At 39.8% G+C, this 26,158-nt stretch overlaps 1 protein-coding gene across 1 annotated transcript in view; it reads left to right on the plus strand.

The window, feature by feature from the left end:
- LOC141799897 (zinc finger protein GLIS2-like) overlaps positions 1 to 19,915 on the plus strand; it is a 28,890-nt gene extending 8,975 nt beyond the window's left edge. Inside the window, exons 2-7 of the mRNA XM_074682314.1 lie at positions 8,586 to 8,774; positions 9,332 to 9,525; positions 12,246 to 12,428; positions 12,765 to 12,898; positions 14,829 to 14,947; positions 15,966 to 19,915. Of these exons, the coding sequence (XP_074538415.1) occupies positions 8,609 to 8,774; positions 9,332 to 9,525; positions 12,246 to 12,428; positions 12,765 to 12,898; positions 14,829 to 14,947; positions 15,966 to 16,624 (1,455 nt within the window). The 5' untranslated portion in view covers positions 8,586 to 8,608 and the 3' untranslated portion in view covers positions 16,625 to 19,915. The remainder of the gene's footprint in view (positions 1 to 8,585; positions 8,775 to 9,331; positions 9,526 to 12,245; positions 12,429 to 12,764; positions 12,899 to 14,828; positions 14,948 to 15,965) is intronic.
- The last annotated feature ends 6,243 nt before the right edge of the window (positions 19,916 to 26,158 follow it).

A 26,158-nucleotide genomic window follows, 5' to 3' on the forward strand; every position in this document is an offset into this window, starting at 1 on the left:
CCATGACTGAGTTTTGTGGCATGTTAAGTTACAACTTTAAGCATGTTGAAGGCTCAGAATTTGGGGTTAAAGCTTCAGAAAGAAAGAACAAAAATCCCTAGGATTTCAAGAGGGCCTTCACCCAGTTTTAGGGCTTGGGCCCTAATAATTACCTTTACGCTCCTCTGACTCAGAACCTGAGGATGTTGAAGCTGTCAGAGCTTGAATATTCTCCCTTGGCTTGCTGTTTTTGTCAAAAACAACCTTAGTCAGCACTTGAATGTGCTCCCCTGCTTGTTGCTTTCTTAAGAAACAACTATGGACAGCAAAGTTTCTGCGTTTTCCTGCTGATTAGATTAGTGGACTGGAATCATTCATCGAGGATTCTGTGGAATTATTGCCATTTTTTCTGAGGAAATGGTCTTGCATCTCCATCAACATCTTCGCTGGAGATATCTCCTATCTCAAATCCACCCAAATAAACATTTGAATTCTCTTTGTGATACCATCTGCAAATTCTGTCAATTCTCCTTGTTCTTTCTGTCCACTCTCAGTGTGCAAAACCCTTTGCAGATTCAGTATTTAACATTTACAACTTGACTAAGTGGACCCCCCAATACCATGGAGGTTGCATTTGACCAACAGGTGGTACAATGTACCCAATGGTACACAGTGTGTGTGTGTGTGTGTGTGTGTGTGTGTGTGTGTGTGTGTGTGTGTGTGTGTGTGTGTGTGTGTGTGTGTGCGCGCTCTCGCTGTCTTTATATGTGCTAGTCTTGGTCAGGTGCACTGTGCTGGTGTTGATGTTTTGTTTTTTTTTCACTTCTGACTTAACCTATTGGGCACATCTTACCATAAAGCAGAGACATGTAGCTGCTCCCTCACAGTTTTCACTGTTGTGATGTCATGACCCAGAATGACTTCCATGTAAGAGTGTCTCCAGCTGACTGATAGAGGCAGAGTTGGGTGGAAGACCACGGTCTACTTTCACTTTGAGGAACTTTTGGTTTGTGTCTACTTGGGTCGTCTCTTTTCTGAGTTTGTCCCATAAGTTAAACCATTTGATGATTTTTTTGGCCCACTTCATTATAAATGCATGCAACTCTATAAAAATCTTTGGCATTGACACACTGGTTGTGTAACAACAACAGCTGGGGGTGGGTACCCATCACTCTGTCATATATTTCGCCATTTTGGTCAGCGTAATCAAGTCAATTTTGTCAGAAAGTAGAGTTTGATGGAGAAGCATAAATCACTTTACAACGTTCAGAAAAATAGAGAAAGTATTCTTTAAAGGGGCTAAATAATCCCTGTCTACAGAGAGTGCTCCCCCTCTCCTTCTCCCCTGACAGCCGCCACCACTCCCCTTCTAAATGGTAAAGACGCCAGTGTCAGCGTGAGATACACTGCTCATTCTACTAGTGGCTATTGCAGACTTGCTCCGCAGAGTTGCATCACTTAGCTTGGAGCTGGTGAGCTGAGGGAGAGGGAGAGACAGAGAGACAGACAGAGAGAAAAGGAGCAGGATACTGAAAAAAAATAATATGAAAAGTGTGAGGAAAGGAAAGGGTGGGAGCCCACGTCTGCCTCCTACAATTTCTATATTCCCCTCCTTCTTTCCTTCTCTCTCTGTTTTCCACTGCTCACTCTCTTCTCGTGTGTTGATATTGTTCCTGTCCTGTGAGGAATTCATTCTCCTAAATGCTGGCGCTTGTATCATGCTGTGAATCAGAGCTGACATGATATAAAACAGCGGTTCAACACTCACAGGCTGTGAACACTAAAGTAAATTTCTCTTCCCTGCCATGGAGGCAGAAACCACCAAGTGCAGAATCAGTGGTTTTGTTTTTGTTACTTTGAAACATGAAGCTGTCATTACGCTGCTTCGGAGGATCTATGAAAACTTGGGTCTTAAAATAAACAAACATATTTTGTCATTTAAAGGTACAAGGGAGGTCAAGGAGAAAAAGAGAGTCTGCTTTCTTTTAAGGATTTTTTTCCTCAGGGAAGTTCATATTTTCCTTGTTGTGTCCTGGCCACCACAGTGTGTGTGATAAGAGGCACCCCTGCTGTTTGCTTCATGCCTCCCAACCTCTCTCCTTGTCCTTAGAGGACTCCTGGTTGCTCAACATGAGCCACACTCTCATTTTGTTTCTGTCTGTTAAAAGGTTTCTCCTCTTTTTTTATTTTGAAACAGGAGTCAATTTTCAATTAATCCCAGTCATCTTCACATGAACACCTCCCAGCTTTTAGGGTGAGCCTGTCTTCTCCTGTCTCTGTATGCCTCTAAGACACAAAAACAAAGCCCCCTGTCAGCCACACTGTTGCAGCAGCATTGCGTAATACCTTATAAGGACGTGGGATGGAAAGATCAAAGGATGTAACCTCTTAAAAACATGGGCCTACATCATTCATGGAGTCATGGACTGTCCTCAATTGTTCCTCCCACTCACTGAAATCAATTCCTCTTCACTACCATCTTAAAAACAGAATTCATTCACCAGAAAGCAACATGAGATTTTGTCTCTGTCTGTCTTTTTTAAGGTCACATCTTTCTCACAAAAAAACAAGAGGAAAAAGAGGGGGAAATAATGAAATACTTAAAGTGTAATAACACACAGGAGGGAGCTGTATGCTCTGAAGCAGAGAATGGCTCTGTGTTTCTGTTATGACAAAATGACAAAAAAATGAAACTAAGTCCAAAAACGCCAAAAGATGCTCTGGAGAATATAAAATGGAAGAGAAGAAAAAAGGAGTGGGAGGTACAGAGGGCAGAGGAGAGGGGAGGAGAGCAGGAGAGGTATGCTCAGTTGGAGGACTGGGAAAGGAAAACCACAGGAAAGAGGGAGAGGGAGGGAAGAAACGAGAAAGAAAGAGGAGTTAAAAAAGTATAACAGGGAGGGAGAGGCCAGATCAGGGTGCTGTGGAAGCTTTCCTGCAAGAGGGGGAAAGAGTTTTGTATTTGTTGATTTACACAACACCTGAAGGGGGCACTCATCCTCTGAGTTAATCTGTGTAGTTTGACATTTTGTTGTGTGGACAGGTTTTTTCCTCCTTTTAAAAAAAAACAATGTTAGTCAGTGCTGTATTACTGTCTCCCGTCAGAAGTAGCTCTGTCTAGGTCTACTGTCCGCCCTAGTATGCTTTGGTTACAGCTACATAATGACATTCTACCTCCTATTGGCAGTTAGCTCATTACAATTACAATCTCTATGACAGATATGTTCTCACAAACATGAAATCCTTTAAGCTCAAGTTGTGAGTCATTCTGTAAATGAAGGCAGCGCAAGGAAAAGGGAAGTCTTAGCCAGAGGTCTTTTTGGCTAGAAGTTGGTTGCACAGAAATGGCTGAAAAATAGGCCGAGTCTCACAGACGCTAGATGATTGCCAGTTTGAAAATTTAGGTTTTGGGGTCCTGGATACCCATGAGGGTCGTCTCCACAGACCGTACAAAACATAGACAAAGTCTCCCCGACATCACAGTCTGTTGCTGATACCTTGAAATGAAGCCAATACGCGCACACAGCCTGGATATGACGCAGAGCTTCCTTTCTAACAGCTAGAGGGCTCTGATTGGACAATCAGATGATCCTGATATCCTCTAGACCTCAGAGTTAGAAAAAAATTCACCCCCCGTACAGTGTGTGTTCAGACCCCAGGCTGTAAATGGGCTTTTTGTGCCATAAAAGTCCATTCTTTGGCTTGGTGTGTACTTGGTTTCCAGTCTTTCTGCAGCCAGCCTCAATGGGATTCTCAATGGTTCCCCCTTGGTCCTCACAAGTGAATGAAGACAAAAACTTATGTTCCTTTTGCCAGCTTTGAGCCTTGGTGCATTTCTCACAGCAGCGCCACAATAAAGCTTGACACTGCACTTTCAGACCTTCATATTAAACATCACAAAAGCAAAATGGGTGCTCCAGTGTGAGTGTACAGTAATGTTACAGTGATGTAGAAGCTGTTTGAACCCTTGAATTAAAGAGCAATTACAGCATCTGTGTACGTTGTGTACTTATGGCCGCATGCACTGAAATGTGACCTAAACCATACATGTGTATACTGTGTGAATCTGTGTGTGTGATTTCAGATGAACTTTTCAGAATAACACTTGCTTTAGATAAAAAAAGGTTCAGATTATCCATTGGGATTTAGGCATGTTGGATGGATGGATGGATGGATGGATGGATGGATGGATGGATGGATGGATGGATGGATGGATGGATGGATGGATGGTGCTATGTTAGAGCGCTGAGGAATGTACCATGATAATAAGGAACTTCATGCAGAAAAACAAACAGTTGCGTGTCTTTTTTTTTTCACATGTGTTGTGGCATACACTATTTGGGTTGTGTTCATGCATGTGTGCAAAAGTGCTTTTTTTGTTAGCGTGAGAATAGTCAAAGTTTGTGTTATGCTAGGCAGTAGGGGATCCATAAGAGAGCCTGGGCATGCTGCCCAAATGCAGGTCATTGAGGGAAAAGAGGGAGAGGAGCTGCTGGAGGTGGGGGCTCACGTGTGGTTGTGAGATTTGAGCATGCTTGCTGGTGTGACTTCAGTCTGCTTGCGTGCCTAGATACATATGGTTCTGTGTGTGCATGCCGACACAATTCTCCCAAGTAACAGTGTGTGTGTGTGTGTGTGTGTGTGTGTGTGTGTGTGTGTGTGTGTGTGTGTGTGTGTGTGTGTGTGTGTGTGTGTGTGTGTGTGAGAGAGAGAGAGAGAGAGAGAGAGAGAGAAGTCAGCGAGGTTGCTGTGGAATGTGAAACCAGTGTGGCGAGGTAGCTGGCAGGCTGGCAGAAGGACCTAAACACTGACTTCATTGTGGTTTAGCCTCTGCCTGATATTTTTTCGGGGATCCTGTCAGTGATTGTGGAAAAATTTGTGGTGACAGCAAGTTTAGAAGTTAAAGAGGTGTACATGTAGCTGGAGAGCTGCCAGTGAAAATCCCAGACTGTGTTTGGAAATCCAGCCAGTGAAAGTAAATTAAGAATGCACTTACTGCCAGCTATCATTATAGAACCATTTAGTGAGACACCCAAAAAAGTTTTGCTGTTATGTCACATATCTGCTTGCAACCCACATCTGGTGCCATTTAAAAGTTCGACTGGAGGCAAAAAAAGGCTAAATATAAAGTAAATGGATTTAAAAAAAAAGATACCTGAAAAACATTCTTTCATGGGTAGGTATGGGTCTAAAATTTTAAGGAAAAGTAAAAGCTCTGATAGATAAAACTTTTAGACTGAATTAAGAATATGTGCTTGTGTGCTCTTACCAAGAGCTGATTAGAACAATACTGTAGTTTGCTTTTATTGTGGATTATAACCCAAATTACAGGTTATAACACAGTGTAAAATGTTGTTAAAATGCATTCTGATGCTTCTCAAATAATTCAAGCACCACGATTTATTGTAAGTAGTCCAAAGACAAATGATCAAATATTGAAACGGAATTTCTTTCAAAGTGCTGTGAAGACTTTAAGCGATCTTTAATACATCTTTCTTCTAGATGTTTGCCTGATCATACTCAACAATTTAAAATACGATTATCAGCATCTCAATGCTTTATTTCTAAATGGGACTTCTAAGCTCCCCAGTCAGGTAATACAGGACTGGAGTGATTTATGGCACATATAGGTCCCCATGACAACACCACACCTGTCAGCAGAGTTTAGCAGTAAGGAGCAAGATCTGTCTTTTTCTTATAGAGGAATTTCTTGATTTATTTTGTAGTAACTGTGGACTCCAGAGCTGAACTGTCAAATGACTTAAGTGAAGTAAAAAGTACTAATCCAAATATCTACTCAAGTAAAAAGTACAGGCTCTAAAATGTACTCAAAAGTACTTGTAAAAGTAAAAAGTATTTCTTTTGCACAATCTACTGGCTGCAAAGCTATTAAGCACAGGAAAATATATATGGAATCTACTTTAGCGATGTCATGGTTTGAACAAACACAAACTCCCTAGTATCCTAATGTACGTCACTATATAATCATTTAGGCATTTGTACTGTACACTTAAGGTTAACACATCACACTTCTGAGCATGGAATTTTGGATCAGGATTAGCTTCTAAAATATGGTGTCACAAATCAAGATCATAGGCCCAACTCTTAATCTACCTTTTTATAATAGCACTTTTTATAATAGCACTTTTTATAATAGCACATCAGGTAACGATTGTTTCTTACTGTACAGGTGTTGTGTTGTTGAGAGTGACACACCCAGGCACTACAGATGAAAGTAACTAAGCCTCTCTAGCCAATGGGTGCTGCTACCATGAGTGTGTGGGACCTTCATTATTGTCCTTTTCGTGCAGCTGCTCAAACGTCAGTGGTTTAACAGGTGTAGGCTGAGTGGCAGACCTGCTTTCACACACACACTTTCTCACACACACACACACACACACACACACACACACACACACACACACACACACACACACACACACACACACACACACACACACACACACACACAAGTACCAATATTTTTGATGACAATGTAACTGAATATAAGTAAGAAGTCGTCAGGGAAACAAATACTTGTAAAAGTATCAAGTACCTGAAAAGTCTACCTTCGTACAGTAACACAGTATTTGTACTTTGCCATCGTCGTTTGTGGTATATGGTTGTTCAGGAGACAATGGCATCTGGATATGCACAATTTGTAAAAGTAATAACATAAGCTGCCATCCAAACAACACCTTGCATACTTCAGAAAGACAGCGCTTAACTTAATTCTGCATGGCCTCGTAGTGTAGGACTCCAACATTTTGTAATAGTTCAATGAAAACAGGACAAAGGATGGAGGACCACATTTCTCATCCAAAACTCCAGAAACTGGTCTGCTTGTTTCCAAAATGTTTACAGGTGACTCCAAACCAAGCAAGCATTTAACTTTAAGAAATCACCTTAAAACAGAAGGATAGAGAGTGATAGCCGCAGCATAACACAGTATACAACACAAGCATTGATTCCAGCACATTTGGTCCACTCCACTGCTGAGTTTCTCCCCTTTACCCATTCCCTCCTTGGAATTCTTTTCTTTGAAGCGGATATCTGGGTCTTGAGTCATTCAATCTAACAAGAACTCATGAGTTGAGTCATAGAGAGCTGTAGTTTTTTATCACAAACTGCACCCTGCGTGTCATACCACGGTGGGTGGAAAACTACTGCAAAACCTTGTTAAGGATTCAGTAAAGCTTGACCACAAAAATGTAGAGGATCCCAATGACAAACCCACATCATAATGTTTTTCAGCCTTTTTTCCTTCTGGAACTGAGAAACAAGTAAAATAATAAAAAAAAAAGTAAGACTAATTTCTCCCAGATTTTGGAGTACGCAGAGGACAGAAAAACAAGCGTCTACATGCAAAAATGTTTTTAAAAAAGTACATTATACTGGGTGTATGGGATCCTTGGGTATATTAGTTGGTGGAGGACTGGCTAGATTTTTGGATATATGACAGACAGACAAACATATTGATGGATAACGGGTATATAGAGGATAGATTTTTTGAATCTTTATTAGCTTGAATAAATGTAAACCTTTTCCTGGTTGTAAACCTAATGTACAACTTGGATTTGAATGTGTTGTGTTACCTGATCTTAGAAAATATGACGCTGCTGTTGAACACCAGAGTAATTTGAAGTAGTTTGGATCTGTGTTTACCACTGCAGCTACGGAGGCTTCCTGTGGTTTTTACTATGTCTGTAAACCATATTGTTTAAATAATAATTCAACTGACTGTTGTTGTGACTCACGCTGTTGGAATTACTTCACAACAACAAAGGAGCTGTACTGATTATTAGATCAGCAAACTGGAGACATGACACACACACACACAAAAAAAAAAACATTTTACAGGGATCTGACTTCAGGAGTCTATGTGGTGTATTCTATTTGAGTCACTCTTGTTTATATTTTAATTTTGCAGTGATGTTAGTGGCAAACTGGTGCAGAGAAACTTCACCAGCCTGATTGGTCAATATGCCCTCAAGGTCCTTTTTTTATTTTCAAAATAAGAGAAACAGACACAGACAGATAACACAGCATACTTTGGAGCTCTAAGTCAGTCATGGGCCATTGTTGTTGTGTAATCAAGCTACAATCTGGCTAGCAACACATAATAATTTGTCAAAGTAAACTCAAGCCCAACATCACAGATGAAGATAAGGTCAACTAAGTCAAACAAATAAATCTGAACGTTGTTAAACTGAGACCACAACTCATCAGTCTAAGATGGAGACAGGCCCGTGACTGTGTTTGAGGTGCATCTGTAAGGTCTGCAGGGACCCGGCAGAATGCGCTCATGGGATGCACTAAAGATCAGTCCCATGATAAGAAGACACTACAATAAGTATTGAAATAATTAAACCATTCAAATGAGGATATGTTATGCCAAGTTACATGTGCAGTTTTTTTTCCCACACTGAACATTTGTGCACCAAAGGCATTCACTAACACAGCTAGCTGGTCATTAAGATCAAGATATTTCCCTCAGGAAATGGTGGAGGCTAAAAACAAAGCACATAGATAGGAAACTTTATACATAGATATACTCTGGTAGTTATTTATAGCAAACTGACCACAATTCAACTCTTTCTCCCCAGGTGGACCAGAGCAACAAGCAGCCATGCTGTCCCTGGACGAGCCTCTGGACCTGAAGCTCCCCTCAGGACGCTCAGATGGTCTAGTGAGATTAGGAAAGAGGACTTATCCTTCCTCTGTCTGTGCTCCCCTCAGTGCCACACGACCACGCCTGATATGTTCGACCTTTCCATCTCCACCCTCCTCTCCAGGTAAGAGGATGACCAAATATAGTTTCCTCCTCATTAGACATAATTGGCATTGAGTCTTCTGCATTACACACATGACATAGTTAGCTGATGGCATGTCACAGTGTCAAAGATTATCACAGCACTGATATATTGAGTGGATTTTGTGTACTCACCAGTAACTTCATTTTGTAAATCTAATGAATGGCAGCTCTCTTCTTCCCCTCAATAGTCAGACATTGTTCAGGCATATCTCTGTGCGGCTCTTAACAAGAGGAGCATGACACTGACATGAAGTCACCTTAAAGATGACCACAGCATGTCCTCCCTGACCGTCTGAAATGAGCATCTCACTGCATACTTGTGAGCCCAAGTGCCACAAATAGTGTGCTGAATGTCTAATGTGTTTTTAATGACCCTCTTTAACTCTCTTATTTGTCCACTTTAGGTATGCCGAGCTCAATGTGTTTGGGCTCACAATAACTGCATGCGTCCTTCTACTATTTAGGAAAATATTGCCAACATCCAGATGGACTTTTCTGGAAAATTCCCTCTTACACCGCCTTATTTGATCTCTCCAGATTCTTTGTCATCCCACCAAGAATTACCCGGGTCCTGCTGCAGTCCTCCTGCCATGGACCTCAGCCTGTCCCCTTCCTCCCGTCATGCCTCTTCCCTGTCCCCGTCTCCTTCCACCCCCTCCTCGCTCTCCCCCTCCTCACCAATGGAGTCTCCAAACAGCAGCAGCAGCCCTCAGCCACATCTCTTCTCACGGGTGAGTCCAAACGTTAGGGCAGTGAAGCAACATTACAAAACATTTTTGTTCTTTAAATTCTGAACACATTGTGTGAAACCTGAAGAAACAAAATACACAAGTGAGACTTTTATCAGACAAAAAACCTTAAAATTATTGATGCTCTGTGAACTTTCCAACACAATATTTTCTGGGCTGTTTTTGACAAGGCAGTGAAAGAGAGTAAGGCTATACTGTTGTAGGAGGAAAGAGGTGGGGATACTTAATGAAGGTCCCCAGTGATACTGAAAAAATTTCATAAATGGTTCAAAGCGCAGATCTCAGCCAAGCATAATGTGATTTTTACTCAACACTTAAGTCTTACTTTAATGTTATACTCCCTTTCAGCAGACTATCTGCTACAATTTGGTGTTAGTTACAGGTTTTTACGATAATTTGTTACCTGACAGTGTTGAAAATTATGATGACCCAGAACATATTTCATATTCTGGATCTTAGTATCCAGATTATTACCAGGATCTGGATCGTACTATTTCGTCTATCAGAAATGATTGTGACCTTGTCTTGTATTCTTTTGCAAAGCAATCTGACCATTTGTCGTGGGGTTATAGACACATATGGTGAAAATGTCCATATCTCACAATGATAAAGAATTCTTTAGAAAATCCTGGATCCAGACAGTGATCCAGATCACCTCCAAAATTTAATCACTTCTTCCTTATCCCATTTTGAACATTTCCTGAAAATTTCATCAAGATCCGTTTGTTGCTTTTTGAGTTATGTTGTTTACAGACAAACAGACAAACTCCTAAAATCCTAAAAGTGTTTTTTTATTTACATTTAAATTCTTGAATCATTACTTAAACTTGCTAAAGGCTTTTAAATTAATTACTGAGAGTTTTTAATCTTCAGACCTGGGTCTATGCATTTGAAGGCATTGACCTCGACTACAGAGAAACTTGCCCTAACCACCAGGCTAAACTGACTCTGATATTACGATGTGAAAATATAATGGTTTCAAAGAATTTATCAATGTTTAAAAAGATCATAAAAACAAAATGTACCTATATCATTCAGCGAGACTCTTAAATGTCTGTAGGTGTGTGAGTGTGTGTGAATGGTTGTCTGTCCCTACATGTCAGCCCTGTGACATGCAGCCAACCTGTTCAGGGAGTACCTGTCTCAGTAAAGTTGAATTAGGCTCCAGCCTCTCGGGACCCCAGATGAGAAAAGTGGCGTGGATAATCAGTAGATGTAGTTTCATTCAGCATCACTTGAGTAAAGAGATCTCTCTGTGTGTACTTCTTTGTGTCAGCAGTCAGTCATGCTGGTGGTCACAGTCTTTGTCAGCTTGCTGCTGAATGTGTCTGAATGTTCACCATTCTTCTTTAACACTGGACTCAATTGGGATCATTGGGAGTGGATCTAATTTGCTGGCGCAGTGTCTGCACACAGCACACAGACATCTACTGACTCTTTCATAAATTTAATGATAAGATGGTAAAGCAGAAAACACATGGCTTCTTTGTTGAAACATCACACCCCACCTCTTGGCCCGAACTCATCTTTTAGCTCAGCTCAGTTTAAAAAAAAAACACATTAAAATGGAGTGTGAAAAGTAGGCTACTCTTTTCCCAAACAATATATCAAAGTTTCTTTGGAACTGTTTGAGGCAGCTTTTCACAGTAAATCCACTAAATCAAGGAGAACTTCAGATTTTCATTAGCATAAATTTATCATCAGTTCATCAAAACAGAGTAAATGCAGCTTTTTGACAAGACATTTTTGTCCATAACACTGGTCTTAAAGCTTAAAAGGGGAAATCTTCAATGGATTTTTGTGTACCCACATTTTGTTAATCACACCTTTTTTTTTACATGTACATTTATATATTTTTCGATTAAGGTCAGTTGGATGTACAGGCTTCAATTCCTGCCTCAGTTCCTGTGTTTTCTGGTCTGGGTGTTATATTTTAACATTAATTTTGTGTGTTTCCTCCACTGTTTTTATGACAAAAATGAAGAAAATGTATTACAATATATAACTTGAATTTAAAGTCATTATTAGCCAATATAATTTGTATGATTACAATTTGTCAGACCTTTTCAGAAAGTAAAGAAAGGACACAAGTTGCTGTTTTGGAAATGTGATAATTTTTTTCTGTTTTTGGTGCAGTCTGAGGTAAATTTGTCATTTCCTCAAATCATTCACAAAAAACTAATACACATCAAGAGATAAGCAAAGTGTTATGATAAATAGCCCAGCTTTGTGACAACTCAGCTTAAAGTTTGTAAGTTATTTTAAAAATTCATACTGAAGGTGAACTTGAGTGCCCTGAAAGACACCTATACATAAAATGCACAATTTTGATCATAAAAAAGGCTGATATTTGGATGGTTTTATTTTATAACCTAGCCCTTTCTTTCTTAAATAGACTGAAACTTATATGTCAGAGATGTGTTTTTGTGCAGTAAAGAGTCATTATTAGGCTGACACTAGTTGTATGAGCCACCAGGTGACACTGTGTTTGCAGATTGTGGAGCTTCAAAGCATTAAAACTTTTCTGCACAAATAAAGGGAAAACCTTAAGCTTCATAAGGATTCATAAAGCTTCATTCGTCCATCATGACTTCTCCTGTGAGTGATGTCGGCTGCTTCGAGCAGTCTTTTACACTCTCTCAATTTAATTTAAGCTGAAAGATGTGATCTTACCTCTCTCTGTCCTCTGTCATCATCTTTAGGAGCAAGCTCTTCATCGAGGTGTGGAAGGCAGAGCTTCACCGCAGGGTTTCCCATTTTATCTGCCCATTGGTAGCCCACCACAGGCATACAGCTTCCCCTCCATCTTCATTGGTCAGAACACAGAGAAGCAGGTTTCACCAGAGCCATCACAGGACAGCCAGCTGACCTGCCGATGGATGAAGGTGAACACAAATATGAAAATGAAAAGGATACAGGCCACAGAGGGAGACATGTGTTTGCATCCATCAGGCTTGTTTTACAAGGATTTCACTCTCTAGTAGAATAAGTTGTCTCAAGTGAACTTCCAGCTCCAGCCAAAACTCAATGTGCTGTGTTTTCACTCTAAAATGTCCCAAAGGGCTGAAAGTCTGCAAATGATACTCACCCCTCTTGATGGTGCTAGACAATCATATCATTAGTGGATTCACATTCACATAGTCTGAAATGATAAAGACTAAACTGTGTGTAATTCAAAGATGCCTGACAATATAAACTAACTAACTCCCTCTATCCTCTAGTGCCACCTGCTGTTTGACTCACTGCAGGACCTGGTCGATCACATCAACGACTTTCACGTCAAGCCTGAGAAGGATTCCGGTTACTGCTGTCAGTGGGAGGGCTGTGCTCGTAATGGAAGAGGCTTCAACGCCAGGCATGTTTACACACAAGTGATTGAGCATCTGCAAATTTACACAACCCAACTTCTCTCTACTAAACAATCAAAAGAGAAATAACCTGATGCCAGACTCAGTTAGGCCAACATTCAACCCACACTTGACAAATACCCTACGACCAAGCTTTTGTGGGCTTTATATTAAAACAACAACAACAGCAGCAGCAGCAGCAACAACAACAACAACAACAACAACAACAACCAAATGGTTATCTTGTGATGGTTATCATGTGATGGTTGTGTAGTACACCAGGTTAAAAAAAAGCAAACCAGACAAAAGGGCACTTGCAGAGAGATCTTGTTTGGATATGGATATAGAGGGACTTAATAGGCTCAGTCCTTTAAGTCAGTTGATTCATCATCACACGGAAACAGCCAGCTGGATCCTGCTGGCCTCAAACTGCACAAAGGCTGATAAAGACAGGTTGATTCTCAGTATCGAAGTAACTCATATACATTGTCTGGTGTCAGGTCACCAGGTGCAACAACCTCCACAAAATACAAATTTATGACAACAAAGTCAAGCTTATTTGCAACACACTGAGTAGATAAGATGAATGGTGTGGGCAGTTCACGGTGATACCACCAATGACACAACATTAGGGATGGGAAACAAAAAACAGTTCCTGTTGAGAATCGATAAGAAATGTGTCAATCCATCGATATCGTTAGCCTTTGTGCTTTACGATTCCCTTATCAATTCTTACGTCGAACCAGTCTGCTGCAGCTATCTTAGCTTAGCAGTTAGATAATGTTTCCCAAGAAAACTCTGATTCAGGATTTTCAGCTTGAAGTTTTACTGAAGAACGGACTTCATAAAGACATGTACTTTCTCCCTCTCAGTACATTCGAAATGGTATAAATCACCTTATTTACCACAATAACAAAATAGCGCAAGCCTGATGCTAAGGTATATGGGGAAACTGCATTGATATGCTAGTAGTTAGCATACATCAGTATAACTTCAGCTTCAGAAAAGAATTTCAACTTTCATCACAGAAACATATCACATCAACTCTTTGTAAAATATACTGAGAATTTCAAATGTCAAAAGTTAACAGGCAACTGAAAGGCTCATGGCTGACTTCATAACTACGTAGCGCTTCCAAACAACTTAAACCATTGCTATTACCACTTTGAGACACTAGATGGCCTATTTGAATTATTACAACACAGTACATCAATGTCACATTGTGTGCAATTTTTACCTGTTTCTGTGTAATTATGCCCAGAAATATCCAGACTCAGGGACCAGTTACATTTTATTCACTTACAGTATAAACTCAATTAAATGTTGTTGACACAGAAAATCTGTAAAGCTCCTTTTTGTACCAAGAAAATTCACTTCAGGCATTGATTAAGGAATTGATAAAGAATCAGATCAAAAGCAGAATCGATAAGGGCATCGGTATTGACAAAATCTTATCAATTCCCATCCCTACACAACATCTGTTTCGAGGTTGTTAAAATGAGCTTAAATGCATGGTAGAGCTAACCATGTCTGAACAGTTGATACCCTAGCTACTGTTCCAGTTATTTGGCAGGTTTTTTTTGTTTTTCTTAACAAAAGAGGAGCTGACTGGAATTTCCTGTGGGTAATTAAGTTACTACTGACAAGTACCAGATGCAAACACCCCATGTTTCCTCTAGTTTTCAGGTTGTATAACTAACACTGAGTTACCTGCAAAGTCTGTCAGAGCAAGTTCAGAGAAAGGTTCCCACAGTCTCTGAGTCAGGAGATGAGACAGATCAGACAAAAGAGCGTCACTTATGAGGCAAGGGCCGTGTTGTCAGACTGGACGACTGGTTCTGCTTCAAACATCAACGCCTACATTCCTCAGAATATGCAAAACAGGAGACATCTGGTTGTCTCTGTGTTTACAAACTGGTCCTTTTTTATGTTTGATAGGTATAAGATGCTGATCCACATCCGCACACACACCAATGAGAAGCCTCACCACTGTCCCACCTGCAACAAGAGCTTCTCACGTCTGGAGAACCTGAAGATACACACCCGCTCACATACAGGTGAGTAAACAAGGCAAGAAAGTGAACCAAAGGAAAAGAAAAACAAAAATATATATATCTCTCAATGAAAAAAAGGAGTGAGCTTGTGCTGTTATCCGAGAGTGGTATGCTAACGGGTTGTTGAAATTGTTGGTTCCTACACTTAAGAAATTCACTGAAACTTTTTAGCCACACTATTATTACCGCTCCAGCTCTTGTCAAACAGGTTATCTTAACACACAATATATAAAAAATAGTCATTTGACCGTCACTAATTTACAAATGTCAGCAACATGCTAATGTGATGGAGCCTCACAGAGCAAGAATACTGAGAGCTTCATTAGGAAGAATTGCAGTTTTAATTCAGCTGGATAAAACTGGAGCTTTGTTTAGAGGATGAAATGGTTAACATGATCATATTCTTATGGAAGCATTTTGTCCTTAAGAGAGCTTGTAGAGCTGGTGCTGTTTTACATATATTCAAACACTACACAGCCCTACAGAATGTGGCTTGAATGTGCAGGCAGATCAATTTCTTATTGCCAAACTTTTTCTAACGGCACCCTTCTATCCCTTATCTTTACTGCTCTTAATGGCATGTTTCGTTGACTTTTTAGTATTATATTTCTAACTTTATTTGATTTCAAAGGAGTAGAAAATGTGATTTGGCCACAAAATGTCAACGTTTACAGTACATCAAGAGCTTTTCTGGTGCATTATCTTTAAATTCTGATGATAAGAAAGTTTATCTTGTTCAAAAGGATTGTAGATATCCACTGTTCCATTAGGTAGTATGTGACCAAAAAGAAAGATTTGAAAATCATCTGTTTTTTCTTATCTTTCACTTTAAAGAAATTTGGTATAAAATATTGTCACCCTAATTTGCATAGGATACATCGTTGGGCTTAGTATATCGATAGTAAACACAGCTCAAATGAAGCACCAGACCATTTTGTTCTTCATGCTTCTCTTTAATTTTTGTATTTTTTATTGTTTTTAACAATTTCTTTTGTTTCTCTTATTCTGCTCCCTCCTTCAGGAGAAAAACCCTACATCTGCCCTTATGAAGGTTGCAGCAAACGTTACTCCAACTCTAGCGACCGCTTCAAACACACCCGCACGCACTATGTGGACAAGCCTTACTACTGCAAGATGCAAGGCTGCCTAAAGCGTTACACCGATCCAAGCTCACTGCGTAAGCACATCAAGGCCCACGGGCATTTTGTTGCCCAGGAGCAAGGTGCTGCAAACAGGCTGGGGACAAGGATGGGCCTCCCTGAGCGCCAGAGCCCAGGTGAACATCCACCTGTAGGGGGGGCCCACATCATCATTCCCAGTGCTGCAGCTGCTCTTCTTGGAGGCCTTGGGGGGTCTTTCCCTCTTTCTGCTTTTTGCCACGCAAGAGCTTTGGGCCACCATGGGGCACCGCTCTTCTCTCTAGGGGGAGGAGGGGGCTTCCCTGACTCTCCTTTGTTACATTATGGACTTTCAGCTGCATCCATGCTGGGGCTGGGAGCCCTGGGAGGCCTTGGACGAATGGCAGTGAAGGACATGGGATGCAGAGAGGAGGCGGAGGAAGGTGAAGAAGGGGAGGTGCTGAATCTGTCTGCAAGAGTGGGGTCCAGAAAAAGTGACCCTTTGTCATGGGTGGTTGTTCCTCCACAGGCCCTTCTGCTTAAACCAACTGTTGTCAGCTAGATGTGCACTCAGCAAAGTGTGTGAGTCCCTATCTGCATGAATGTACAGCTGTTTGTTTGGTGAGTGTGTGTGTGTGTGTGTGTGTGTGTGTGTGTGTGTGTGTGTGTGTGTGTGTGTGTGTGTGTGTGTGTGTAACAGAGGGATCAAAGGTTATTGTTACCTGCAGAGCCATAAAAAGCACTTCAGTCATTCCTGCTTCAGAAACGGCTGAAGACACATGAACACATGCACAGAAGTCTTTGTGTTGATTGGAGAGAACTTTGACAAAGCTTTTGGGTGTTTGTAAGAGCTGTTTCACACGTCAGTCAACACAAACAAATAAACAAACAAGCAAACAAACATCCCAAACGTGCCAGGTATCAAACCATGCAGATCTCATTTTATATACATATATATATATTTTATCTTGGAATACATTCTTACATCATTTTAGAATAAAAGCCTCAATCTTTGGTAATATAATTTAAAGATAGATTTTTAAATCTTAAATGCAAGGAGTGTCCTTAACCTCCCTGTTTGGAATTATACATTTTTATGGTATTTAATTGCCCCTGGAAATGTTAGTAATTAGTTGACTCATTTAAGCCACTGCTCTAATGACTTAAAGATACTTACATCTATACAAAGAATGGCCCTGAGGTTAACATCCCTCAGAGAACAAACTCTACTGGCTTTGCTAAACCCCCAAAATTTGAGTTGTTAAAACTTAATAAAAATTGTCAAGTTACCTTAAACTACTGGAACATAAGCCATGGTTTCCAACTACCCTCTATTTGCAGAGGTGCTCTAGTTTCCAAAAAGTCTTTTTGCAATTAAAGATACTTCAAAAACAAGAACAAATACTTCTTCGGAAATTGTTACAAAATGAGGAGTAGATATTTTAGGTTTAAACTAATTTATAGGAGAACTGATTTTTGTAGGAGAATACTGAAAGGCTTGTCCTACATGATCATTGTTTTCCTCTGATGTTCTCAGTAGACCACTTGTGCCATGCATGAACTGATGAGCTTGACAGTGGATACCTTTCATACTGAGTTCTTTAGTTTCACCAAGTCTGTGAGTCAGTTTTTTTTTTCAACAAACCATGACACACAGTGTGCCTTTTCCTGAGAAGTAGCCATTTTTAGGGCTTCATTTAGCAGAACCTCTTTAATCAACAGGATACCTGAAATATACAAATACAATGTGATTAAAAACTTTGATTGCCACCAAGTACTAGTAAACACAGTATTGGGTTACCATATCTCATCAATTGCATTCGTAATGTATCTTTTAAAGTGTAAAGAGACTTTATGGACACTCTGTGCTTTGACAGTACTTCTCTGTAACCACTTTTTGACACTATACTGGTCCTAGATCAGGTCTGTCACAGCCCCTAGCCCACCGAACACCAATGGCGTTCATCAAATCACACCTGTTGTCCAATCACAGCCCCCTCACTGGTGCATCGAAGCACTTACAGAACCAAAAACAATCCTGCTCATCAAAGTCTTGTTCAAGTTGGTGTTAGTGAGTTCGTGAGCTGGCTTGTGGTGAAAAATTGTAGAATGAATTATAGATATGGATTTTGGGATACCTCTGATGTCTGCATGGCTTGATACTACAGTGAACAGTTCTGCATCACTTGGGTGGACAGGTGAATTATGTTTCCTTTGTAACGCCTCCTTATCAGCAGCTTGGCTGAAATTTTTTACAGCGGACAATCACCTGTGTTAGATTTACTGACCAGGGACATGAAAAAGCAGATGCACTCATCATTTTGTAATATTTTTGTGTGACAATCCCCATAGACAGCTTTCAAGAATCCATTTTGTACTTAAAAAGTATGGAGTAAAGCAGGATCACGGGGTGCTAGGAGTACAGTCTAAACACAGTAATTAAATGTTATGTAGACCTCCTCTGTGGTACATCAGTATTTTTCCCTTTGATGCTTGTGTAACAATGGTTTCAACTTTAAATGACTGTATCATCTAAGTTGACTTCTTCAAATGACTGGACCAGATGGTATCCAGGGGAAATTTTCTGAAGTGATGCTTGGATTTATGTGACAGGGGAAATAATTATGGTATTGAAACTGATTATATCATCAAATGAAGGTAATGTTTGGACCTTTCCATGTCCAAATCACATCTATCCACATCTCCATACTACATCTGAGCCTGATGCCACACATTATGAGAAGAAATTATGACAGGGTTATTGCTTTGATTTTTCTGGTCATAAAGTAATCTTATTACTGCTTCTAGCAACTACATGCTTACAAACTCATTGAGGAACAGTGTTGGACAGTTATGACACTACAATGTGTGATAAACAGCTCTGCCTAGACCAGCTCCATGTCTGACCATGTAATTTTCTAAAGTTGCAAGAAAAAGAACTGTTGACGAGACTGAATACAAGTTCAAGGTTGACTTCATTTCATCAATATTGCTCTTTTAATTATTCAAGACAATGATCCAACCAGGGTCTGCTCTGCCCTTTAAACAAGACCAACTGAGGACTGCATTTCTAGAGAAACAGACAAAGGTGTGTATTAGACAAGAAAAAGTACACATTTGCTTGAGATGATACCTAAAATACAGAACGGTACACTACCAGAAACCAAACTGTCAATAGAATATTTCTTTTATGTTTTTTAAGTGTGAATGTTTGACAACGGCCATGTGAGGCCTGTTCCTGTGTTGATTTATCTTGTACTCTTGTTTGCACTTTGATTTATCCTAATCAGTATTTCAGTGGTGTCTAAGTGCCTTGTGTTTCAATGGAAATATATAACAGTATATGAAAAATATTTACACAAAGTGTATAAATGTACTTTGCATTACATGCTCAAAAACTGAAAATGGGTAACTCGACAATAGATGTGATTTGCACATCAGGGCCACTGCAACACTTTATGATCTATCTATTAACATCGCCAATGTTGGTGACAAGAACAATGACTCTGTCAATAAAAAAGAAAATTCATAAAAAAATGTGTGTCTTCCCTCAGTTATGGTCTGGTGTTCGTTTACAGTGTGTGACTATGTGGTTAAACCAGCTGGACAAGTTATTAGAGTCCTCGCTGGAAGGGAGAGGACCCTCTTCTAATTGTAGTTGTAATTATATTGGTTCTAATAATCATAATAATAAAGAACAAGATCGATGTTTGTTAATTTAAGTTAAAAGAGGTGTGGAATAGGTGAGTTTTGAGTTTTGTCTTGAAGGCAGAGGGGTCAGCTGTATCATGGAGGTGTTGTGGGAGTGAGTTCCAAAGGGGGCAGTGACAGAGAAGGCTCTGTCCCCCCAGGTTACGAGCTTGGTCCTAGGGACGGTCAGGAAAACCTACTGACTGTCCTTAGGCCCGGGCACTTAGAAGTAGGTTTGTGACTGAGGAAAGAAGGGTGCAGAAAGGGGTGCAGGAAGGGGTGTAAAGGTTGAGTTGTTTTGTTGTTTTTATTATATTTGTTGAATCCTAATACGTTGGGATTGGCTGCTACCTTGGCCAGATCTCTCCTGTAAAAGAGATTTTCACTTTCTCATCTCAATGAGACTTCCTGCTTAAATAAAGGTGAAAAAAATCAAAGTGCACTACCTTTTCTATATTGTCAGTGTGAACCCACTTGTGCACTCAAAATATTTACTGTAAGTTCATAAAGTATACCATTTATGACTCAGGCCCAGTTTCCTCCCTTCTCTGTAACTTCTTCTTTTTTCTTGTGTCTCTTTTATGTGAGTGTTCTTGTAGTTTTCTTAATTTTGTTGCGTTTTGTTAATGAATTTATTTTTTATTCTCTTAGTTTAGTTTACATAGTTACAAAAACCATTTTTGAGACTGCCCTGAACTTTCTACATTCAAACTCCATTCCATCACTGCTTTACCTGGTGATGATGTTCTTATCGTTGTTAAGCTGTCTCTTTTATTTAGCTTTTATTATTCATAAAGAAAGTATTTTAAAAAGTGATTTATGAATAGTGTATATCATTATGAATCATGATCATTAATATGATTATTTGACCTTGGGAAATGGTGAAAATGTTGAGTTATGGTTTGCTTTCGGTCCTGTCGAAGTGCTGATGGGGATACAAAAAGCCTGTCATGAAGATATGACAGCTAGAAAGGCTCGTAATGCTGCTGAGAAGAAAAGAAACCAGACACTACTCGAAGACCAGCTAACTGACATTCTTTGTGCTGGTTTACAAAAAAAAAAAAACCTTCAGAGTTACAAATGCCTGATACATGAGGACCCAACCGACCACATTCTTCGCTTTTCTGTCTTGAGTCACGAGTAGGGGGTTGATGTTCCAGTTCTGCAAAACCAGGGCAGAAAACTTTTTTTGTTTGATTAGTCTGTATTTCTGTATTACAGTATAACAGTACAACAAACCATTTGCCACATGTTTAAAACTATAACAGCTGTTATGATTTTTTTTCTCTCCTGAAACCTCATGCTTAGACATACTACTTACCAAACTCAAAGTTAATATTAGCTCTTTGTATTTTATCTCTGTCAACAAAATTCAATTTACAGTGAAGAGCATATACAAGAAATGTTTTTAAAAAGACCTTTTTAATGACCTAATTTCAACCAGTTAACATGTACAGAAGAACCAGCTGAATTTAGCAGCACCAATTTACAATAGTATTTCTCCATTTTCCGCAAGTAATCATGCATTTCACGCTGGTTGTATTCTTTCTTTATTTTTTGTGATAATTGTGAATTTATGACTGAATGACTCTTTGTATACAGCCAAGTGCTCAAAGTCTTCAACTGCAGCCTTATCAGGACAAAGACACCTGTTGGCTAGGGTTTCTATTTAAATAAAACATTAGTTAAGGTGCCTGAGTTTCCTGGTTCATTGTATCTCCCTGACAGACAGCTGTCCAGCTTTGTCTGCAGGTAAATTTGCGTAATAAGTCAGAAGGATGTGGTTTGGCAAAAAATATATAGACATCTGAGATCTCCTGAATGAATAATCAAAGGGAAAGCCATGAAAGTAAAGAACTCACACATTATCGTGCCAAACATTGGATGTTGAGAGTTTAACTGTGTCCTTTGTCAGCTTTTTCCAGGGTGGGGCAGAACACCTGTAGAAACTGTAATTGGGCAAGAGGTGGATAACACCCTGGACATGTTGCTATCCTATCACAGAGCTAAGATATAAAGACAGTGTGTGCCATTCAAGTACACACTCAAAACTACCATAGACAGTACAATACATGGACATCATCTCCATGATGTCACTGGCTTGTTTCTGAAGCAGTTTTTAAGCCAATTGTTGGCAGCAGTTGTATGGACATGTTGACTTTGTCCAGTTTTCAGTTTTCAGTTTTCAAAGAGGTAGAACACTTCCATTTTTGAATGGATGAAAGCACTGCAGTTTTCAATATCAGATTCATATTTCAGATTGGAGACTGCCACTTAGATTCTTCTCAGGTTGTCTGACTAAATGTTTTTCACATTTTTGTTTTAAAGATACTCTGAGGAGGACCTGTTTTAATTGGACTGCCTCGCCACCTTCTGGCCCAAAGCGCCATGCACACTATCGTAAAGACCTGACTTTTAACCAACCATGTATTTGTTTTGGAACAAACTTTCTTTGCTCAAGACAACTTTTTACTGGATACAATGGGACAAGGTAAAGGTATTTATCAGTCCAGTTAAGTAGCACTGTTGTTTGAAACATGACAACAAGCAAACATAAGTTTATAACGTATATCAATAGCTGGCTATACGCAGCATTACTATCAGCCTGGTGCTATCATGTATCCATAGGCTAACATGGCAACAGGCAAACTGTCAGTTCTTACAGTAGTTTTTCTGTCCTCTTTCTGTTTGACCATTGGGCTCCTGTGTCCACCATCACTACAGAAATCACAAAAATCGTTTTCAAGCAGAGAAAAACACACATCCCTCTTCTCGCTCCAAAACTTTGTCAGCCAACGTGGTGTTGTCATAGAGAACGTAAATCAATCCAGTCTTGCATGACCACATCAAGACGCTTAGAAGTAGCATTTTGAAATAATCTATATTGTTGCTGAGAGTGTCATTTTAAAGTGTGGATTACGACTGGGCATATATCTAGAAGGGGGACTTTTTCAAGATCACTTTTAAACTCCTCACAGCCCCTTTAAGCTAAGCCAAGCTGAATCAGGCCCATTGAGCTTAATATTCGTTATCAAAGTAGAGCTTACATATTTATCTCCGGTCACATAATGACATGCTCTCATTATGTCTCTAAATTTGCCTTTCTTTTAAACAAATACTCTAGCTGCTCATTTAAGCTGTTTGCAATACAGTACTCTGCCCTTGATTGTATAATTAGATAATGCCATAAAGGCGAACACCTTTTATTGCATTATCTAACAGGTCACAGGGCTATACAAACCTGGGAAAACAAAAAACAGAAACATTCTTAATAGGGAGATCATCACATTTCTTCATAACTCAAGTATGACTTTTTTCAGGTTATGCAAGGCCTATGAAGCTGGAAATCTGACACTTTCTCATTCTGTTAATCAATGTTATCCCTCAGATGTCAGCAGAAGTAGTCACTTCTTCTGTGATACAAATCATTAATACAGTGAACTTTAAAATTTCCATGACAATTGACATTCAATACTGGCCTTAAAACGGGGCAGTTGATTAGCTTCAGCTTGACCTCATAGACTTCATGACACTGTGTTATTAAAGTAACACAAGTCCTTCAAACCAGTGACATGTCCCTCCCTAATTTTCTCCTCTGACTGTCCATTCACACACTCCTCTGTAAAGCCATCAGTAAGATGTTGATTTGCTTGCTTTTGTTCTCTCTTTTTACTGACATCTGCTCACTCAGCTGATGACACCTGCCACACATCAGTACAAACACTGTAACCATGCTTGTTTTATACAAGACTTTTTTGGAAACACTGTGCTGTGCATGTTGTCTTTGCCATTGCTCTTTGTTGGATGCAGGTGAGTTCTGGACTGTGACCTGATCACACAAGAATCTGATACAGGCCACAAAAGGGATGTGAACAGCCAATGCAAGTATGGCCAATATCATTGCCAGCACTAAGGCTTTGTCATGCGGAATAGTTTTTCTATTTCCTTTCTAATGTTACACTGCAGAAAACAATGGGCCAACTCAACTTGCGTGCGCTTTATTTTCACTGGAACTGCAAAAGCTGCAAACGCAGAAATACAAGTTAACAGGAGCATTATAAACTGATGATCTGTAAACTGCTTCATCACATACTGACATTCCTGTCTTATCATTTTTACAGTTTTGTCACCTACATCACTTTAGAAAAGGACAAAATCACCTGACATGTCTCAGGCCATGAATAAGTACTTTCATGAAATCAAAATGAAATTGTTATAGTCCTTCCCAACCATTGTGTTTAAACACTCCCTTCAATGAACTTAACATAAAGTATTTAAATACACTGTATCTGAATACATAGGAAAACACCAAGTGTAGCTCTTACCAAAGAATACAAATGTGGAAAATACATACTTTCCTTACTGCTTCATAACAGAATCAACATCTGTAAAAGACCACATGTGCTCTTAGCTCGGTCCAACACGAAGCTTAGCTCAACACTCATTAGCTAACACTCTAACTCTCAGCGCTATATATTCACTTTGTTTTACATGGGTTCTGGCAATAAACTCATGCATTTACAGCTGGTATGAGCAACATTCAGCAGGTAGCTTATGTCATTCCAAATCCCAGATGTGAAATAGTTCTCTGGTTTATTACCGAGATCGCCATGCACAACCAATCTTGAACTACTTTTATGAGCCAATGCATGGCGCTAATGCTGTTTGTCTATGCAGGTGACAGGTTTTGGTGAATTACCAACATCTACTGAATGAATGGGTCAGCAATGTAACTACAATACAATAGTAACATTAAACGGTCTGTGAGATAGAAGTGAAATAATGTGAAGAAACACCAGTAAATCTTGTCTTAAACGAGGTGTTTACTTTGACAAATGCATTAGCCCATATCAACCACTAATTCACTTTTTAGACTAACATGGATTATATTATACAAGCGTTTCCGTCAGATATATATACTAGTGTAGTAGACGGTTTGGAAAACAGCCTACGTCATCACGTGCAGACTGTCTTCTATACCGGGCCTCAGCTACTGATGCATAAGGTACCGAGCGCCTCCTGCTGAAAGACGTATGAATCTATTATAGCCGAATAGACAAACAGTAGTTATATAAAGAACGGTCTTAATTAATAAAAATAAAATGAAGGCAACTTTTTTCATGTTCTAATCTACATCACAGTGCCACATTAACATAAGCAAAAATATGTCCCCTCCTCTGAACTTGATAACTGTGGTTGTTTCGCCTACTCCACCCCCACCCCCCACCCCCCACAGACACACCACACACCTCTCTCCTTAGAATGCTAATAAGTAAGTCCTCTAGCTCATTTCTAAGCAGAAGTCAGTGGTGAGGAGTTAAGGAGTAAAGGGATCCAGGTGGAAAGTTAAAGCCTCTGTATCAAGTCCAATTCATGGCTGGAGCGCAGTGAAGGTGAAGAAGTCCAGGAAAGAAGAGACGCTACAGCTATGGAAGTGACTGGGCTGAAAAGGTATACTTACATTATTATTACCTTATTACCTTCGTAAGCAGATACAAAAATGCGACGAATCATGAAGAAGTAATATATCACCGATGGGGTTTTTACAAGATAATCAGAATTTCCCAAAGCAGAATAACAGCAGGTGCATGTTTCACTGCAGCAGCAACTTCAGTGGAGAAAAAAAGATTTCGCATTCAAATAAAAACCTGTTGGAATAACATTTTAACTCCCCTTAATTATCAGGTGTGTAAAACACACATCGATCGGTTCACCTGCTCGGCAAATTTAATATTCAAAGCAAGCTTGTGGTTTACCTGATTGTAGTCTATGTGATCCATACGCTTTACCCAGACAAATAATCATTTATTCGTTTGCCAAAAACACCACCTCCACCTTCACTCTGCCTGAGACAAACAGCCGAGCTGGTCACTGTCTACACCTCACAGTCTGAACAATGGACGTAGAACAACGGAAACTGTCTCATGTTTCATACAAAAGATCTTGTAAACAGCATGATGATAAGAAGTCAGAAGTTAGAATACCTTTATTGATCTCCGAGGGGGAAAATAAATAAAGACAGGATTCAAAAAAAGTGAACTTTGGATCTATACAATGAGTAAATCAGAAGTTTGTCTGTGGGCAGATGATAGCTTGAGTATCATAGTAATTGAGAGGTGCTGTTTTAAAAGCCCCCGAAACTCAACACGCCAAGCATCGGAAACATCGAAGGCACCAGGTTGGGCAGGTTCGGCATCCGTACTCAGCATATCTTTGCTAACAACTTTTGACAGGTTTAGCCAGCCATTGTCATGACACAAGAATAGAAGGAACTTGCTTGACCAGAATGTCTCTCCCCCCCAGCCCCTCAGCCAAGCCTGGGCATAATATATGTGCAAAAGGGCCCTCTCAAGATGGTGTACTGAGCGGCAGCTTTGATCAGAAGACACACGTTTCCTTCATGTAA

This window comes from Halichoeres trimaculatus, unplaced genomic scaffold (genome assembly GCF_033239565.1).
Source record: "Halichoeres trimaculatus isolate MK-OKI-2021-1 unplaced genomic scaffold, fHalTri1.1 fHalTri1_scaffold_2, whole genome shotgun sequence".
NCBI lineage: Eukaryota > Metazoa > Chordata > Actinopteri > Labriformes > Labridae > Halichoeres > Halichoeres trimaculatus.